The sequence below is a fragment of the Eschscholzia californica genome, unplaced genomic scaffold, assembly GCF_041429995.1.
Source record: "Eschscholzia californica isolate CP2 unplaced genomic scaffold, dmEscCali1.0.p SCAF_1, whole genome shotgun sequence".
NCBI classification, from domain to species: domain Eukaryota; kingdom Viridiplantae; phylum Streptophyta; class Magnoliopsida; order Ranunculales; family Papaveraceae; genus Eschscholzia; species Eschscholzia californica.
The window spans coordinates 67,177,398-67,197,945 of NW_028238198.1; the positions used below are offsets into that span (position 1 = coordinate 67,177,398).

At 37.2% G+C, this 20,548-nt stretch overlaps 3 protein-coding genes across 3 annotated transcripts; 2 read left to right on the forward strand and 1 right to left on the reverse strand.

Moving 5' to 3' along the window:
* The first annotated feature begins 1,887 nt into the window (after positions 1 to 1,887).
* LOC147568485 (disease resistance protein RGA2-like) lies at positions 1,888 to 5,972 on the forward strand. The gene is made up of 2 exons (XM_086654922.1): positions 1,888 to 5,567; positions 5,664 to 5,972. Exons 1-2 carry the CDS (start codon positions 2,103 to 2,105, stop codon positions 5,682 to 5,684), a joined length of 3,486 nt encoding a protein of 1,161 aa, XP_086511048.1. The 5' UTR covers positions 1,888 to 2,102; the 3' UTR covers positions 5,685 to 5,972.
* An 8,907-nt stretch (positions 5,973 to 14,879) lies between these two features.
* On the forward strand, positions 14,880 to 15,614 carry LOC147568486 (uncharacterized). Its single transcript, XM_086659935.1, has one exon. The coding sequence runs from the start codon at positions 14,880 to 14,882 to the stop codon at positions 15,612 to 15,614; it is 735 nt and encodes a 244-aa protein (XP_086516061.1).
* Positions 15,615 to 16,346: 732 nt separating this feature from the next.
* Positions 16,347 to 18,335, reverse strand: LOC147568487 (uncharacterized). Its single transcript, XM_086659947.1, has 5 exons — positions 18,288 to 18,335; positions 17,472 to 18,184; positions 17,054 to 17,213; positions 16,619 to 16,974; positions 16,347 to 16,536 (listed from the first exon to the last, which is right to left on the reverse strand). Exons 1-5 carry the CDS (start codon positions 18,333 to 18,335, stop codon positions 16,347 to 16,349), a joined length of 1,467 nt encoding a protein of 488 aa, XP_086516073.1.
* Between the last annotated feature and the right edge of the window lie 2,213 nt (positions 18,336 to 20,548).

A 20,548-nucleotide genomic window follows, 5' to 3' on the forward strand; every position in this document is an offset into this window, starting at 1 on the left:
TGGAGCTCCAGTTAGTTGGCGATCGATGTTACAATCTACAGTTGCGTTATCTACTACGGAGGCCGAGTATATGGCTATGGCCGAGGGTGTGAAGGAAGCATTGTGGTTGTAGAGTCTTCTGGATGATCTAGGGATTAAGCAGGAGTTCGTAGATGTATGGTGTGATAGTCAAAGTGCGATTCACTTGGCGAAGAATCAGGTCCATCATGCTCGTACTAAGCATATCGATGTCAGGTATCACTTTGTACGAGATGTCATAGAGGAAGGTGATGTTTCTCTCATGAAGGTTCACACAGATGAGAATCCCGCGGACATGTTAACAAAAGTGGTGACATGTAGCAAGTTTCAGCATTGCCTGGAATTGCTACAAATCGGCTCGTGTTAAGTTGCTCGAAAGGGCGTAATGGCGACAAGGTAAACTTTATGTGAAGGGTTAGTAGAACTACGGTAGGCTTGATCCTATAAAAGGGTACGTAGGCAGTCATGGTCGTATGGTGCAGTCGGATGAAGTTACAAGAAGCAGATATATCTTACAAGGAGTATCCTAGTGTTCGTCCAAAATTTGAAGTATATCAAATTGTGTACGAGGTGGAGAGAGAGATAGAGAGAGAGAGAGAATAAGAGATTGTGTTAGGAGATATTTATGGGGGTTAAGAGTGAAAAATAATTTTTGAAATCTTTATATAAAAGGTTAGTTTGGGTGTTAGAATGAAATAAGTAATCAAAGAATTTATGTTTTGCATAGGGATTGCACTAAAAGGACTAAATTTCTGTTTTTTTTAAGGGTCTATTTGGACCCTAAACCTAAATTATATAAAAAAAAGGAAATGCTGTTTGGAGCGAAAGCCCAAAGCGAATAAAAAAGCGACCCAACCATTAGCGGACACGCGGCGGGAAAAACTGCATGATTCTATCTACTTTGAAAAAATTATATTTTGGTCCTTTATTTGTTCGTGTTTAGTTTTCAGTCCCTCGACATTTAACTTTCAATCCCTCCACATTTAGCTTTTAGTCCTTCGTGTTTAGCTTTCAGAAAATAAGATCTGGATCGTTGATCTTTTCAATGGTCCAGATCATATCTAACAAAAATAAACTCAGGCCCAGATCTCCCCCTCTCTCCCCCTGTCTCTTGGTTTTCGGCCAGGTGCCCCTCCGTCGACCAACTTATTAGACCACCATGAACCTCTCTCTTGGTATTCATCAATTAGTAAGATGTGAACCCAAAAATAAAGATGCTATGGGGTTTCAATGTTTAATGGAGTTTAGGTAATTTGACACTTTCGAGAACTTAATTAGTAAACGAAAGTGTTCAACAGTAGCGGTCGGACACCCCCTCTTAAGTCCGTGAAAACGTGGAATCGAGTCTCAATGGAAACAGTTTGCCATCAAGATTTATCCCATGTAATTTAGGCAATATATATAATAAATAATATAATAAATTTGTCGGGTTTTAGTCCTCTTTCATGTTGTTGGACTTTAGGCCTATCTCGTTCATGGTTTAAATTAGGCGGCTATCGTGCTCATCACATCTTCATGATGTATCATTGCCTTGTAAGGACTAACGTAGATTATAGTCGATTTCTCGAAAAAAAATGAGTAACCGAAAGTGATAAAATAGGATCAGCTGGGCGTAGGTTTGTTGGATATGATCGGGTCCTTTCAACTGTCCAAATCTTATTTTTGAAAGCTAAACACGGAGGGACTAAAAGCTAAACCCGGGGGACGGAAAACTAAATGAGGGACCTAAATATAAAATTTTGGAAATGGAAAGAATCAGGCAGTTTTCTTCGCCACATGTCCGCATGTGGTTGGGTTGCTTTTTCTTTGGCTTTGGGCTTTGGCCCCCAACCAGCATTTCCGTAAAAAAAAAAAAGAGACCTTATGACTGTGTTTTGCAACCAAAATATCAATAATTGCTACCTAGAATGACCTTTTTCTTTTTTTATTTTGTTGCAATAGGAATTGGCATCTTTCCTAGTGTGATATGTGTTACTTATATTCCATTGACATTGAATCAGTACTTTAACTTGGGAACCTTAACCTCTCTCTCATCAAGAATTGCTTGGCTCTCAAGTTAATATTCAATCTTCTTGTTGGATGAAATGGCTGAAGCAATTGTTTCCCTTCTGATTGAGTATTTGGGAACTCTAAACCTTCTGGATGAGGTCAAACAACAAGTGAAGCTGGTGAGAGGTGTTAGAGATGAGATTGACAAGCTGACCCAAACTTTGCTGATTATCAAAGCTATGATCAATGAAGCTGAGCGAAGAAAAATCCATGAAGAAGCCGTAAACTTATGGTTAGAAAATTTGAAAGAAGTTTTTTACGACATGGAAGACTTCCTAGATGAGTGGATAACTGAAACTAAAATAAGAGCACAAGTGTCCGAGGCTAGAGTTGCTGATCACGGCAGCAGCGATGCCGACCAACATAAGACGAACCACAAAAAGAAGGTATCTTCCTTATCTAGTTCTAAAATGATTCCTTTACGTCATGACATCGATTCTAAAATTCAAGAAATAAGAAAGGGATCGGAATTGATAGAAGATTATATAGTTAAGTTCCAGTCAATTCCGAATCCTGTTAAACTATTTAATGACGGTCGATTAAATACTACTTCTATTATTGATGTGGAGGATATATGTGGCCGTGATCACGACGAAGAGACCATCCTGGATAAACTATTAGGCATTCATGAGAGTAGTACTAATCGAGTACCCCAGATCATTTCTATAGTTGGGATGGGCGGAGTTGGCAAGACCACCCTTGCCCAAAAAGTTTTTAACCATGACAAGGTGAAAACATATTTCGAAAAGACTATGTGGGTCTGTGTGTCTAGTCCTTTTGATATTACTAAAGTGGCCAAAGCTATCATCCAAGAGGCTGGTGGAAGAATCCCACAAGATTGTTCCCAGTGGAATAATCAATTGCACAACTCATTATGTGCATCTCTTGAAAGAAAACGATATTTGCTCGTGCTCGATGATGTGTGGAATGAGGACCAGAGCAAGTGGGATCCTCTAAGACTTTCTCTAAAGCATGGAGCACTAGAAAGTCGAACTTTAGTTACCACTAGAAGTCGAATAGTATCGGATATTATAGGCGTGACATACCGACATAGTCTGCCAGAATTATCTGACGAAGATTGCTGCTCACTAGTGAGTCGTATAGCGTTTCAAGGTAGAAAAAAAGAAGAGTGCGATGAACTGGGAGACATTTGTAATCAACTGGCCAGGAAATGCAAAGGCTTACCTCTTGCTGCAAAAAGTTTAGGGAGCCTCTTACGCTTCAAGAAAACAAAAAACGAATGGTTAGGTCTTTTGGATAGTAATATTTGGGACTTAGATCACAAGGCAGCTGATTATTTAAAACCTGCTCTACTGTTGAGTTATAATGACTTGTCACCACCATTGAAAAATTGTTTCCAATATTGTGTTACATTCCCCAAAGATTGTGAGATAAGAAAAGACATGCTAATTAAGTCATGGATGGCTCATGGTTTTCTCAACTCATCAAGTAGTAGAAGTCATGAAGATCTAGAGTCAGTTGGTGAAAGTTATTTTGTTGATTTAGCTATGCGATCATTTTTCCAAAATTTCGTTAAAAACAATGATGGAACCATAATGTTTTGCAAGATGCACGATATTGTTCATGATCTTGCACAATTTCTCATGAAGAATAAATTTCTTACTGTTGACGAGGACAATGAATTGTTAAATAGCGATACCGAATTGATAAATATGGGTAGAGATATCCACCATTTAAGTTTGTCTCGTGTATCCGAAGAGTTTCAAGTATCCTCAGTATGTAAGGTTAAGAAGCTACGAACTCTCAAAATTTTTGGGGTTTCCTCATGTTGGCCTAATTATATGTTCGATCATCTAAGGTGTCTTAGGGTACTATCTTTAGTGCGTGGTGAGTTGTATATCATCCCAAGTGAGATTGAGAAACTGGTACACTTACGATGCCTTGATTTGTCTTCTAATCTTCTATTGAAAGAATTACCCGATTCACTCTGTAACTTGTACAATTTACAAACCTTAGAACTTTCACATTGTTCTAACCTCCGTCGGCTTCCAAAAGGAATAGGTAGACTAGTTAACTTGAGACATCTTGGGATTCAAAATACTTCAAAATTACGTTACTTACCCGAAGGAATTGGGAAATTAAAGTATCTTCGTACTCTAAGCAAGTTTGCTCCTGGCACGGGAACGGAGGGATGCAAAATCAAAGAGCTTCAAGTGCTTAACCTTTTGCAAGGAAGATTGGTTGTCGAGATGCCTACTAAGTTGGAAAATCTGAATGAAATTTCAGAAGCAGAGATGAATAAAAAGAAACATCTTAATAGTCTATGTTTAAAATTTAGTGAAAGGTACGAAGAAGGAAGCTCAGAGGTGGAAGATATTCTCAGGGAACTTCGACCGCATTCCAACTTGGAAAAGTTGGGGATAGAATCTTACTCGGGTTTGAAGTTTCCAAGTTGGATTGGTAGCAGTTCAATGTTACCCAATCTACGTAGGTTGGTATTGGACCGTTGTATGAAATGTATAGAACTACCTGCTACTTTGGGACTTCTACCATCTCTAGAATATCTCAGGATATATGGAGCCAAGAAACTAACACACCTTGGAAGTGGTACGGGTAGATACAATGATAACCGTCAGCAACAAGGTGCGAGAACAATACTTTTCCCCAAGTTGAAAATTCTATCATGTGGGAATATGGTTGAATTAGAGGAACTAGACCTAGTAGGGGTACAAGAAAAAGAAGATCGAAGCAATGGAAGCCAACAACAACTTACTATGATGCCATGTCTCGAAAAAATCCAAATTTTAGGTCTCAACAAGTTGAGATTGATGGTTGTGAACAAAGACTCTTCCATTCAAGAAATACATATACGTGGAGCGGACGAAATGGTCGTGTTTAATTACCAATTCACTCCTTGTCTCCAAAGTTTACATCTTGATAGCTGCAAAATGTTGAAGTCATTGTCTGATCATCAACAACTCCGAAAGATGGATATAACTAACTGTCCATCACTTCTAGAAATACCAATGGTCTTACCAAACCTTGCATCCTTGGATATAAATAATTGTCCATCAATATCTCAGTTACCATTCTTACCCAACCTTGTATCCTTGGATATAAATAATTGCCCATCAATATCTCAGTTTCCAATCTTACCCAACCTTGCATCCTTGAATTTAACTAAATGTCAATCAATATCTCAGTTACCAATCTTACTAAACCTTAAGTTTTTAGTTGTAGATAATTGTCCATCAATATCTCAATTACCAATCTTACCCAACCTTGCTTCCTTGACGTGTTCTGCGTATAATTACGATCAACTATCACTTCCCGGAGGTATTTCACAACTCAAACAAATTCGAAAGTTGAAGATAGAACAATATAATTCATTAATGTGTATCCCACATTTCATCCATGATCTCACAAATCTTCAAGAACTGTATATCAGTAGTAGTTCCTTAAAGAAGGAACAACATTGGCGTGAAGGAGAAGATTGGAACATCATATCCCACATCCCACGGATCACCATTAACGACTCGGTGAGAATCTTATCATTATACCTATTTTTTTTTATCTCTTGTTTATGTTGCTGAATTAATTTCATATTCTAATGGTTAATTTGCTTATACTTGCAGCGATCTGAATATGACGAATGAATCTTCAGATCCTCAAATGATCGATCGAGTAGGTCAATGTCATCCTTAAGCAAGTTGTTAGCGAAGAAGAAGACAATGTAAGAACGGTGTAAGAAAAGATAGAATAACAGAGAATTAACTTATGACGAGCCATAACAGAGAGAATTGGTGTTACAAAATGTATTTTGCTCCAAAATTAAAATCAAGTGTGTGATAAAGACATGACACCTTTTTGAAATTTGAAATTGTATTTCTTAGGAAAGAAAACAACATTTTGCTGAAAGCAAAATATCTTTAGAACAAACAAAATACATATTGCTATGGCCTCTCGCCAAAATACAATTTAGTTTGTAAAAAATAATTAATGCTGCAATATTATGGGTATTCGACCCATATGATCAACCGGTCAACCGGGCACCATTATAGTCGACCCAAGTCGACCCATGCACGCATGCAAGATCTCAACCGGCCTCACCAAAGATCACAACAACCTTAGCTATCTTAGATTTGATGTATCTTTATGTATCTTCACCTTGTGCTTATCTAATGTATACCTATATATATACATCATTATGTAACCCTAAATACACAGAGAAATATAATTGAATTTAAATCTCTAAACTCTTCTCTGTTAAACCGATTACTCTAGCTTCTCCCCTCTCGGTTTCTCCATTGCAATTGTGAGATCACTCACTTCACATGGTATAAGAGCTATTCCTTATTTTTATTTTTTTTATCAATGACGACTCCTGAAGAATTCACTTCTGAAACAACTATGTCGATTTCAACGACATCTTCTCCATTTGCCGTCCATCCTTCTGACTCACCTACTACGGTGATGATAACGCCTCTACTTAGTGGAGATAACTACCATTCGTGGTCTAGGGATGACTAAAGCATTACGAGCAAAAGACAAGCTCGGTTTTGTCAATGGGACTATCCCAAAACCTACCAATCCGAATGACCTCCATTCTTGGGAGCGTTGTAATGATTTGGTAGTGAGTTGGATCACTAACTCTATTGATCCTAATCTTCGTGATTCCGTCCTCTATGACGATGTTGCAGCGGATATATGGAAGAACCTCCATGACCGCTTTCACCAAACCAACGCCCCTAAAGTTTTCCAACTCAAGAGGGCGATTGCTTCTTTAAAAAGGGAGGGTTCCGATGTCTCCTCGTATTTTACTCGTCTCAAATCCCTCCAAGACGAATTGCTTTCTCTAATGACCATTGATCCGTGTATTTGCGGACATGAAAAGTCAATCATCGATCGATCTAATCAAGATCGATCAATGGAATTTCTCCAAGGTCTTCATGACCGTTTCTCGAACATTAGGAGTCAAATCCTATTGATGGATCCCTTCCCCTCTCTTTTAAAGATTCACTCGTTAGTCAAGCAAGAGGAGATACAACAAACCATCGTGAACTCTTCTCCCACCACTGTTGAGGCTGCTTCCTTCGCCGTCGGTCACAATGATGGCCGACCTGGGTCTCGTCCCGATCGGTTCGACAAACCAAAGGTGAAGAGACCCCGGCCATTTTGTGATTTTTGTAAGTTGCATGGCCACCTTCAGTCGACGTGCTATAAGCTACACGGTTACCCGACCAAAAACAGAACAGGCCCATTAGCGGGTTCTGTCTCTAACGACGCCCCAGGCTCGGTGGTGACTTCAGCAACTTCTATGTCCCTGGACCAGTACCAGTACCAGTACCAGTACCTCCTTAATCTCATTGAACAGCAGCGTGCACAACCCAGCTCATCCCAACCGGCTACAGGCACCTCCAGCAAGACCGATCCAGCAGTCAACTTGACAAGTAAGTCGTCTTTCTTTGCTCCATGGGTCGTTGACTCGGGAGCGGCTAAAAGTATTTGCTTTGACCTTTCTCGTTTTTCCGACTTTTCGTTGGCCCCTCCAAATTATTTTGTGAGACTTCCGGATGGCACTCGAGTTCGAGTTTATCACATAGGATCAATTCGTTTTACTCCTACATTATTTCTTCGTAATGTTTTTCACATTCCGTCATTCAAATTTAATCTCATTTCAGTTTCTGAAATTACTAAATCACTTAATTGTGTAGTAGCATTTGGATCTTCTTCTTGTGTCTTTCAGGACCTCGCAACGACAAGGACGATTGGACTTGGTGATTGTCATGAAGGATTATATTTTCTCCACACGGAACCTAGGATATTTTCTATTTCTTGTTCTAGTAGTAATCGTTGTGTTAGTTCTTTTGATTTATGGCATTGGCGCCTAGGCCACCCCTCTATTTCTCGTTATAAATATTTTGCTTCCCGTATTCCTTGTATGCGCTCTATTATTATTAATGAAAATAAAGTTCCGTGTGTTATTTGTCCTCAATCAAAACAAACGCGTTTACCTTTTCCAATTAGCACTTCTACGTCTTCTCACACTTTTCAACTCATCCATGCGGATGTATGGGGACCCTTTTCGGTACCCTCCACTTCCGGTTGCCGATATTTCTTAACACTCATCGATGACTTTTCTCGATCAACATGGGTATTTCTCATGCATAACAAATCCGAGACTAAGACTTGGATTACTCATTTTTTTAATTATGTTATTACTCAATTTCGAACAAAAATCAAAACAATTAACTCGGGAAATTGTACATTAGTTTTCCCTCTACTCCAAAAATTCCGTTCCGATAATGGGACTGAATTTATGAGCAATGATCTTCAACATTGGTTTTCCGAACATGGGATTATCCACCAACGGAGTTGTACTTACACCCCTCAACAAAACGGGGTTGTTGAACGTAAGCACCGTCATATCTTAGAGGTCGCTCGTTCTCTTCGAATTCAAGCCAATATCCCACTCTCCTTTTGGGGAGAATGTGTTTTAACGGCGGTCTATTTGATCAATAAACTACCAACACCAATTTTTCATGGTATTTCTCCCCATGAAAAATTACTACCCCGCCTTCCTTCTCCCACATTCGTGTATTTGGTTGCTTATGCTTTGCCCGCATACCTTCCCCTTCTACGAAGTTGGATCCTCGAGCCAATCCGGCTATTTTCGTGGGATATCCACATGGGCAGAAAGGTTATAAATTTTTCGATTTACGATCACATCGTATCATAATTTCTCGTGATGTCACTTTCCACGAATCAACCTTTTCGATGACTTCACAACCATCTAATCCTCTTAAACATCAAAACCCGACACCTTTTATATCAATTGAGGACGATGGTTCCTTTATTTTTCCTAAGCAAGCCCCTTCGATTGCTCCCACGACTGGAACAACCACGGTCTCTGACCAGTCTGGTGTGCCTACAGAACCGACAGACAATACCGTTGGGACCTCTGAAGCGGCGCCCACAGACAACACTGTTGGACCCTCTTCGGGCACCCACTCTCATACGTCACCAGGGCCGCTTGCTGCAACACCCGATTCTGCAGGCACGCCCGTTTCTGCAGGCACCTCGTCTTCTTCAGCCGCAGCTTCTCCCGCCAACTTGGATGATTTTCCAGTTGTCCCGATCCAACATGATGACGTGGAGCCTTCTCCTCCACTCGATATTTCTGAACCCTCATCACGGCCTTAGAGACTTCGTCGTCCACCCTCTCACTTGGATGACTACATTTGCAATACCAATGTATTCCCATTTTCCAGTACATCATCACATGTACGTTATCCATTATCCCAATCCCTCTCGGCCACTAATCTATCCACGACCCACAAAATTTTTTTGGCCTCCGTCTTGTCCAAAAATGAACCATCCTCATTTTCTCAAGCAATGAAGTTTCCCCATTGGAGAGACGCAATGACCAAAGAAATTCAAGCTTTGGAATCTAATAACACATGGTCCCTAGTCACCCTTCCACATGACAAGCGACCAATTGGTTACAAATGGGTGTATAAGATCAAATTTAAACCTGATGGGTCCATTGATCGTTACAAAGCCCGTCTTGTTGTGAAGGGCTATACGCAAGTCGAAGGCCTTGACTATCATGACACCTTTGCTCCGGTTGCTAAACTTGTAACCGTTCGTGTCCTACTATCTCTTGCGGCTATTAAACATTGGCCTCTCCATCAACTTGATGTGAATAACGCATTTCTACAAGGTGACCTCGACGAAGAGGTCTTTATGAAATTACCACCCGGTTATTCCATTCAGGGGGAGAACCGTGTCTGTCAGCTCAGTAAGTCCATTTATGGCCTTAAACAGGCTTTAAGACAAAGGTTTTCGAAATTTTCCTCCGCCCTAGTTCATAAAGGATTTGTTCAATCACTTTCCGATTATTCGCTGTTTTCTTACTTCAAATCTAATGTCATTATTCATGTTCTCGTATATGTTGACGACATCATCATTACAGGAAATAATGACTTAGCAATTTCAGAGCTAAAATCTGGTTTAGGCAATGTCTTTTCCATCAAAGATCTAGGTAACCTAAATTATTTTCTAGGCATCGAGGTCTCCCGTTCTTCTTCTGACATTTTTTTATGTCAACGTAAATACGCTCTTGATATTCTTCAAGACTCGGGTCTCACTGCTGCTCGCCCTTCGCCTTTTCCAATGGAGCAGAAACTTCGTCTAACTTCCACTGATGGCACCCCTCTTACTGATCCTACCATTTATCGTAGATTACTGGGTCGCTTAATCTATCTAACCGTTACCCGGCCTGATATCACCTTCGCCGTTAATAATCTTAGTCAGTTCATGCAGAATCCTACCTCCGTCCACTTAGATGCGGCCCATTGTGTCCTTTGTTATATCAAGGGTACGTTGGACAATGGCATTTTCCTTTCATCATCCAGTTCCCTCCACATCTCTGGTTACTGTGACTCTGACTGGGCTGGTTGTCCATCCTCCCGTCGATCTACGACGGGTTATTTCACCATGATAGGATCCATTCCGTTATCCTGGAAGTCCAAGAAACAGCACACCGTTGCTCGTTCTTCTGCTGAGGCAGAATACCGCGCTCTAGCCACTTTAACTTGTGAGCTACAGTGGCTTAAATATCTCCTTAAGGATCTAGGAGTTGATCACTCTTCTCCTATGACAATTCACTGTGACAACCGCGCGACTCTTCATATTGCCGACAACCCTGTTTTTCATGAACGAACAAAACATATAGAGATAGACTGTCACCTCGTTCGTGAAAAGCTTAAATCAAATCTCATTGCAACAAAGTATACACCAACAACGGAACAGCTGGCGGATATATTTACTAAACCTTTAGGAGCTGACGCTTTTTCGAAGACAGTTGGCAAGTTGGGCGTTCTTTCTCTCTCCGCTCCAACTTGAGGGGGAGTATTATGGGTATTCGACCCATATGATCAACCGGTCAACCGGGCACCATTATAGTCGACCCAAGTCGACCCATACACGCATGCAAGATCTCAACCGGCCTCACCAAAGATCACAACCATAGCTATCTTAGATTTGATGTATCTTTATGTATCTTCACCTTGTGCTTATCTAATGTATACCTATATATATACATCATTATGTAACCCTAAATACACAGAGAAATATAATTGAATTTAAATCTCTAAACTCTTCTCTGTTAAACCGATTACTCTAGCTTCTCCCCTCTCGGTTTCTCCATTGCAATCGTGAGATCACTCACTTCACATGCAAAAACAACAGTTGATGAGAGAGATGATGGGCCTAGAAAGTTTCCTAAATAGGTCACCACCCGCAAGTATACGGGCGTCAAGTGATAGTTCCTGTAAGTCCGGTTCGTTCCTCAGAGACTAAGTGAAACCTATTCTAAGACTTGGAAGTAATAAGATTTTCTTTGAAAATTGTTTTGGTGATGTTAAAATCAAATACTAAAATAACGAAGAAAAATAATACCGGTAAACAGATCAATGGGGGAGAGGACCTAGGGTTTCGAATCCAGTCTAAACATACATAAGGATCGATTTAAATCTAATATCTTTGTATGGCTCAACATGATCAATTTTCTGACAACTCTAACTATTACCTATCAACTAGCAAGTATCCACCATTAAAGAACCTAACCTAAACATGGTGGATCAAGCTTCAAGAAGCATAAGTAATGAAAGATTATACCCGTCACAACAATCGACTATTACCTAAGAAGTATTGGCCATTAAAGAGACTATTCTAAATATGACGAATCAACTCGAAAATGTAATTGACGATGGAATCACGAATATTGTCGAACATCAATGCATATGAGATACTTAACAAACTAATGAATTCATAAATCAATATCTCATGCAAATTTCAAACTTCATCCAAAACCCTAGACAAAAGAAAGGTTAGCTATTCATACTCATCAAGGATATCATAAAGAGTTCCATCACATGAATCAAAATTAAAAACAAAAGTAAATTAGAAATCACCAAGTATTTGAAGATGAAGCACTTCTCTGTTTTCTTTCTTATTCTCTCTCTTTCTTTTAGCAACACTTTTTCTGAAACTGTTTTTGATACAATGAATGGAATGGAAAAGATAAGATGATAAATTTATAATGAATAATAAAAATTGCTCTTTGAATACTCCTCTGAACTCTTTCTCTCTCTCTCTCTCTCTCTCTCTCTCTCTCTCTACAACAACCACCTCTCTTTCTCTCTGTTTACTCTCTTCACTCTCTCACAAAGAAAAGAAAGAAAAGAGGATAGAAGATGATGGTTAGTTGATGAGGAACATCCTTGTTTTTCATGCCCTTGCACCTCTGTTTTTTTTTTTTCAATTCCCTCTTTCTGTAAAATGTAGTTACTGTTCTTCTCTTCTCTCTAAAAATCTATCTTTTATGATCTGAGAAGAAGAAGAATATAACCTTGTTTCCTGTCCAAGGTCTCTGGTAATTTCTGTCCCCCCAAAAGATGAGATGTCCTATCTGATCAAGAGCTCCCTGTTTTATAGAGATTGAAGAAGAAAAACCCAAAATTCCCAAATAAAATCTTCATAAAAAACCTTCCAAAAAATCTTCATTCACCATCTCTCGGTTTCTCTTATCTCTCTTTATATTCTCTGTCCAAAAGGATCTCAATCAAGCTCTCTTTCCTTCTTGTTTCATTAATTTCTAGTATTGAGAAGATTATCCCTTTGACAATTTCTTAGTAAAATCCTCTTTCTATCTTTGATGTTCTCTTTCCTTCTCTATTCGAAATATCATCTTTAGAAACAACTACCATTAATCTATGAAAATCCTCATGATTCTGTTATCTTCAAGAAAATCCTCATGCCTTCTTCTCTCTCTTCTTTATAAGGTTTATTTCCAAAATAATATGTGGGAAATGAGTCATTAGGTAGTAAATAATTTCAAAATAGCTAAAAAAGCCCTAATCTTTTACTATTAGGGCTTTCCTACCAAAATATTAAGGCTAATTAGAGGTTAGGTTTAAAATAATTTCATTAATTATTATTCAGGTCAAAAGTTTAAAAGAATTTTATCAATATTCCATTAATACCCTTAGGTCTATTTTGCTCTCTCTCTCTACCTCATGACTGCAACTCGACGGGAGAAATAGGGCACAGATTTTCGATTTTGATTGGGGAGAAGACGAAGAAAAGAAGATGATTTGAAGTTGCTTCCATCACTGATTCATATTTAGTTCTAGTTCTTCTTCTTATCTTGGTTTTCTTTTTATACAAAGAATTAGGGTTTTTCATCTTGCGGAAGTTTTAGTATTCGTCCCGTGATTTGTTCATCAACTATTCGATTTCGTTTCCTCAGTTCATCGTCTTCATCTTCTTCACTGTAAGTTAGTTTTCTTCATCTTTAACCTAGTTGTATTTATATTATAGATTGTTATTTATCTTTTGATTTGTTTCCTCTGTTTATATTCCTATACTTGATGAATCTTCAAACCTATATATGTTTGTTTTGTTTATGTATTATAGATTGCTTTATGTTTAGTGTTTTGATTTTTTTCATACATTTGTTTGTTGGTTCTGACGATTATCAATTTCTAATGAATTTTGTTCTGCAAATTGTGTTTGCACAATTTGGGTAGAACTGCAACTCGTGTTTGCACAATTGAGTAGAACATTGCTTTTGTATTTGCAGCATTGTTAACAGATTTGTTTTGATGTTCAGGAAATGGAATTAGTTGAGTCATCTAGTGCTTCATCTTGTTTTACTCAAGCTGATTCTTCATCGAAGTTGTTCCAACATCCTCTCCGGTCTGAATCTTGGGGATCTGTGTTTACTGAAGTTGGTCAGAAGTTTGAAGGAGGTGCTGATCAATTTAGGTTTGCATTGAATAGATATTGCATCAAATTTGGTTTTGGGTATAGAATGAAGAGGAACCATGCTCATAGGGTAGTAGCAGTATGTCCGGTTGAGGGTTGTGGGTGGAAGGTTCATGGTTGTTCAAGGTTTGGTATTTCATCGTTATTTTATTTGAAGAAATATGTTCCTGAGCACACTTGTGGTGGGGGGTTTACTGATATAAACAAGCCAGCAGTTCATTCTCGTGTTGTATCTAATTTGATAGAAAGTGAAGTAAAGGTTGATCCGAAAAAGAAAAACAAGGCTATTATTACTACTTTCCAATCAGATTATGGTATTAAAATCCCGTATTATATTGCTTATAATGCAAAGAAAAAAGCACTTGATTCTGCATTTGGTGATGAGGAATCTGGATATGCTAAACTTGATTGGTATACGAAGTCCATTATGAAGTGGAATCCTGGTAGTTATGTGCAGCTACAACTTGATATGGACACTTATCAGTTTGAAAGGGTTTTTATAGCATACGAGGCTTGTATTCATGGCTTTAAGTACTGCAGGCCTGTTATTTGGATTGATGGGACGCATCTTAAATCCAAATATAAGGGGACTTTGCTAACAGCTTGTGCAAAGAATGGCAATGAAGGTATGATTTGTAAGTTAATGAATTTGTTTAACAAGTCTTCTAGTTGCAATTATTTATTTAACTACGTTTTCTTTTTCAGGATTTTTTACTATTGCTTTAGCTGTTGTTAGTGTTGAAAACAATTCAAATTGGAATTGGTTTTTGGAGAATTTGGCTCGTGTTGTTGATAGAAGTCGTACATATACTTTCTTATCTGATCGTCACCCGAGTATTATCAAAGGAGTTAGTGATCTTTTTCCAGATGCCCACCATAGTTATTGCGTGTGGCATATTAGGAACAACTTAGTTAATGCAATTGGTTATGGTGCTCAAAGAGCAGATTACATTGAGTCTTTGTTATATCGGGCTGCTCGTGCGTTGACTAAGGATGAATTTATCATTCATTTTAAAGAGATGGAGTTAGTAGGTGGTAGACGTTTAACGGATTTATTTAAGAATTGCCCATTTGAAAAATGGGCAAACTCTTATTTTGTCGGTAAAAGGTATGGTGAGGTTTGTTCATCTTTATGTGAGAGTTATAATTCCTGGATTAGAGAGGAAAGGGGCATGTCGATAGTTCTAATGTTAGAAATCATTCGTGTACGAATGATGGAAATGATGCAAACAAGACTTGAACTAGCTGGAAAATGGACTAGTTTGTTGTGTCCGGAGATAGATAAAATCATAAGACAAAGGCGTAAGTTCGGCTCTACATGGAAGGTTGTAAAATCATCGAAATTTGTATATGAGATCTTTTCAACACCAAGCCAGTTAGTTGATTTGAGTTCGTTCTACTGTTCATGTTTGAAATGGCAAGTAGAATGCCTCCCATGTGAGCATGCTATTATAGCTATCAAGTATGATGGACGACCTATGGATACATTTGTTGAACAATATTTTACGACCGAGAGCTTCAAGAAAACTTATGAACACGCCATTATCCCCATTCCAAACAGTGATGAACCCAAGGAGTTTGCAACAAATGAGACGATAATCAATCCACCATCAAATAAGAGACCACCTGGTAGGCCAAGGAGTGTGAGAATTGAGAGTGCTGGAGCAGCCAAGTTTAAGAAGAAGAGAAAATGTGGACGTTGTGGCAAGTTATCGCATCACAACAAAAGAACGTGTGCAGCAATATTGAATTAAGATTTATTTTGACATTCATTTCTTTATTGTTACTCTATGTAAAGGATTATTTGACATTTCAATATGATATGTTTGTTTTGGTTAAATGTATGAAAATGTATTGTGTTGCAGGTAACTGTTCTAGGTATACATTTTAGGTTACTGTGTTGCAGGCCTGATGGGAACAATTTGATATGCAACCGTTTGTTTGCATCTGTGTGAAATGCAACCATTTGTTTGCATCTGTGTGAATGCAACCATTTGTTTGCATCTGTGTGAAATGCAACTATTTGTTTGCATCTGTGTGAAATGCAACTATTTGTTTGCATCGATATGTCCATACAAGCCAGTGCCTTCAAAGAGTTTTCTCCAAATAAATTTAATGAAAATGTTGTTTGCATTTTGTTTGTTTATTGCAAGCAGTCATTAAACAAAAGATAAATTATGGGGGTTCGGGGGCGAAGCCCCCGATTTTTTGAAAAACATTCATTATACATTTAATATATATGTTATTGTTCACATTGTATAAGATTCATAGATGAATAACTTAACTTAATGCTATGCTAATCTGGGATTGACCTGAGTGTAACATTAGCTTTTGAAAAACATTCATTTGCATTGAGATTTAAACAAACATATTACCTAATTATATTAAATCCTGATGTTCAAACACTCCCATCATCTTTTAAACAAAATTAAGAAAATCAAATTTTACCATATCAATATTCAAATGTTAATCAATAATGCAGAGTTTTAATCTTCACTAATTGCTCCTGAAACCCAAGGTTTGTTTACAGAATCACTCAAGATTGAAACTGCAATTTCAGCTCTCTTTCTGGATGCCATCTTATCCATATCTTCAGGCCATTCTACATTAGACTCTGGGAATTCACCTCTTTTGAATCTTTCGACATATAGAAGCACATACATTCCACAATCAACCCTACATTACATGATAAATTAATTAACATTCATAATTTTTATGGCAAACATAATGAAATAAAAATCAATAAGTTTATACTTACGAATTTTGCTGTTTTGGGCATTTTACTTTTGTGATCTTTTCATTTTTTTTGAGGGGTTTATCTGTCAATTCTAGTTCATTGATTTTGTCCACCAAAGCATTAATGAATAACTTTGCATCCTTTGAACATCGTGCAGTTGTCTTTGGTGTGTTCTTCATAGAATCATAATGAAACCATTTTTGATGCATTCTGTCGAAAGCAACAAGGTGCCAATGGAACCCTTCATTACTTCCATCTGCAGAACTTGTGTTGAATGGAAATAAAAACCAAGGACTACTCTTTCTATAACCTTCTTTCAGCTTCTTGGTTACCAACTCTTCAATTGTGCCTTTGGAAGCATTAAATTTCATCAATGTCTACAAATATAATGTGGTTCATCTAATTAGAAAACTAAACTAAAACAAATACAAATTAGTAATGATTTAAATAACTTACCCATATAGTTGAACTGAAAACAGTTGTGAATTTGTTGAATTTCAGTTTATGTAAAATATACCAATCTATTATTTGACTGTCAACAAACTGATTCATAAGTAGTGCTTCAATGTATTCTCCAAGGATGATTATGTTTGTATTCCTGTTCCATGCAATTGAACTACAAAACATATACAATGTAATTAGTTCAAAAATAGATTGCAACCCACTGTTTGCATTTACTTATTGCAACTCATTGTTTGCAGACCAGAGTATGCAACTAACTGTTTGCATGGCAGTGTATGCAACTAACTGTTTGCATGGCAGTGTATGCAACTAACTGTTTGCATGGCATTTGTTGCAAATCAATGTTTGCATAAAGTAAATGTGTTGCAACTCACAGAATTAAAAATAAATTTTGAAGTAAATTTGTCATTACCTTTTGTTTGCCAATGCATAGAATTCTTTAACTATATTCATTTCTTCTTTGTTGATAAGGTTCCAAATTTCCGAAGTATCCCACTTAGCAAATGCATCATTATCTCTCACAACAGTTAGAGTTTTCGAAGTATCTTCAGTTACTTCTACCTTCTCAATTGCAGAACCCCTTGTTATGTTGCATTTTACTTTTAACTTCTTTGACTTGGATTCTTTCTTCTCAGATGTATCAAAGTCCGAAGTTTCATCCTTTTCTTTCCTTTTTAGGTTAGTCTTTGTACCAACCTCCTGATTTTGTTTTTCTGAACTTACTTGATCTCCATCATTCAAACCCTTCATGTTGATGGTACCTTTTGACTTTGAAGCTACTTTTTTTTCAGTACTTTTTGACTTTGTAGCTGACTTCATCTTTGACATGTTCTCATCAACTTCTTCACTGCACTTTGTTTGTTTTGCAGCTTTCAATTGCTCATTTTCTTTGATAAGAATCAAATTTGATTCTCTTATGCAGTACAGTTCTTCTTTCAACTTATCTATTTCTTCATCTTTAAACTTCAAAGCTCTTTTCTTTTCTTCACAATCAGCTTCAAGTTTCCTTACTTTTTCTTCAAGATGCTTCGAATACAAATCATCAGCATTTGAAATAGTTAATATTCCACCAGCAATCAACTCTTCTTCACTTTCAGAGAGTGGAAACATAAAATTATCTGAAACCTGAAATTGAACAGTATGTTTGCAAATTTCAGAACGCCTTAAACATATGAAAACATCATATGCAACTAACAGTATGTTGTTTGCACCACTGTGTTATACAAACAATTGTTTGCATAACACATGTTTGCAAACACATGGTTGCATCAGACATGTTTGCAAACACATGGTTGCATAAGACATGTTTGCAAACACATGGTTGCATAAGACATGTTTGCAAACATGTGGTTGCATAAATAAAATGACTACAGTATGCAAATAAAAATTTAGGAGAATATTATAACATACCTGGTTCTCTGATATTTCTTCTAATGTTTGAAGAAAATCAAGCTTCATGTGATCCAGACTCCATCTCAGAATTCGAGGACATTTGTCCTTCTTTTGATGGATTCTTCTATAGAGGTTCGTATGCTCACAAAACCAAAACTGCATAAAGTTAAAAGTAGAATAGTTGTTATACAGTTCAGACTAAGTAATCAAATTACACAAAGTTAATAAATCACACAAATAATCGATTTTACCGGAAGTAGAAGAAGACATCCTGATGCCTTTGATGGTTTATCAACATTTTCTTCAATTGATTTCATCATGTATTTGTGAATCACAGTAGGCCATGAAATAGATTTGATGTTTTCAATTGACCTGACTAAATTTGTGAATGACATTTGAATTGTTGTTCCAGCTTGTGTCGCGAAAAGGAATGATGAAGCTAAATGCATTATCATCAATTTAACAAGATCATCTGTATGCTCATTTTTTTCTTCAATGAACTTTTCAACAACAGTTTCTATAAACGCTGTAGAAACCTTATGAGCTTTTTCTCCAAAGTAAGTTCTAACAAATTCTTCTTCTTTTATCCCTTCAAAGGGAGAAACAGCAACACCTTCCTTTGGCAAACCCAATAGGATAGCCACATCATCTATTTTAAATTCCATTTCAACATCTCCAAAAACAAATTTTCCCCGCTCTACTGAATATCTACTGACCAATTCATATATGATAGAGATTGGTCTTTCGTAATTTGTTTTCTCTATTTCATCATTGTAAAAAGCTTGGAATAATCCCCCGAAAGGTGATTCTGATAAAGCTTTTACTTGGTTTAAACTTAATTTCTCATATATTTTTTGCATGAAAACTGCACCATTCTTCATAGTGCTTCTATAACATGTTGTATCATAGTTTTTCTTCAACACCTTGTTGCTGTCTTTTATGACTATTTGCTTTTTTTCTTCACCCTTTTTAGCCATTTCTGCACACATAAAGAGAAACTATTAATGAAAATACTATTTGCACAAGTAGAATTTCCATATGAGCTAATGCAAATAGTGTTTGCATACCCCAGTTGCATATCTACTAGTGCAACTAGGGTTTGCACACCCTACATACCAAAACCAATATCAAATAACATTTGGTATGTAAACCCTAGTTGCAGATCTACCAGTGCAACTAGGGTTTGCACACCCTACATACCAAAACCAATATCAAATAACATTTGGTATGTAAACCCCAGTTGCAGATCTACCAGTGCAACTAGGGTTTGCATACCCTACATACCAAAACCAGTATCAAATAACATTTGGTATGTAAACCCCAGTTGCAAATCTACCAGTGCAACTAGGGTTTGCACACCCTACATACCAAAACCAGTATCAAAATAACATTTGGTATGTAAACCCCAGTTGCAGATCTACCAGTGCAACTAGGGTTTGCAAACCCTACATACCAAAATCAATATCAAATAACATTTGGTATGTAAACCCTAGTTGCAGATCTATAACTGAAACTAGAGTTTGCATATTCGATTTAACACCATAACAAGTAAGAGAAAAATCATGTTATCAGAATCCATTAAACAACCACGAACAACAAAAAAATATGTTTAACAAACCAAATGCTTCTGTAAAATTTGACTGATTTACAAACCCAAAAATTTCGAAAAAATCCAGAAGTCGAAGAAGATGAAGTATATTTTAGTGAAAAAAATCTTGAGAAATGGAAGATTTAGTGAATTTATACTTACTTTAGTATTGATCAAGTATATTTTAGTGAAATCGGATGGATTTGAAACCCTAGAAGTCGAAGAAGATGAAGAGTCGTGAAGTCAGCGTCTCTGCTATTCGCGAGGGAAAAAAAGAGTTTTGATTTTTTTATTTCCGAGAAATCTTTATATAGGTGGGATACGGGGCGTCATTTTTTAATTTGTTGAGGGTGGAGAGGAGAATTTACTATTTCGGGACAGCTTCGGGATTTTTTTGACCTTTTTAATAATTTCCAAATGTTTCAAACCTTTTCAACTATTTTTCATTTTTTTTTTGACCTAAATAGTTATTATCCCAATAATATGAGGTAGTAGGAGAAAGGAAGGGA

Excerpts from the sequence above, each read along its gene's own strand:
- LOC147568486 (XM_086659935.1), top strand. The coding sequence starts at position 14,880 with ATGGAGTTAGTAGGTGGTAGACGTTTAACGGATTTATTTAAGAATTGC.
- LOC147568487 (XM_086659947.1), bottom strand. The coding sequence starts at position 18,335 with ATGTCTGATGCAACCATGTGTTTGCAAACATGTGTTATGCAAACAATT. Across the intron at positions 18,185-18,287 it reads CATGTGTTATGCAAACAATT|GTTTCAGATAATTTTATGTT; the intron begins GTTTGTATAACA and ends GTTCAATTTCAG. Across the intron at positions 16,975-17,053 it reads TTTTCAGTTCAACTATATGG|ACATTGATGAAATTTAATGC; the intron begins GTAAGTTATTTA and ends TTATATTTGTAG.
- LOC147568485 (XM_086654922.1), top strand. The coding sequence starts at position 2,103 with ATGGCTGAAGCAATTGTTTCCCTTCTGATTGAGTATTTGGGAACTCTA. Across the intron at positions 5,568-5,663 it reads GGATCACCATTAACGACTCG|CGATCTGAATATGACGAATG; the intron begins GTGAGAATCTTA and ends TTATACTTGCAG.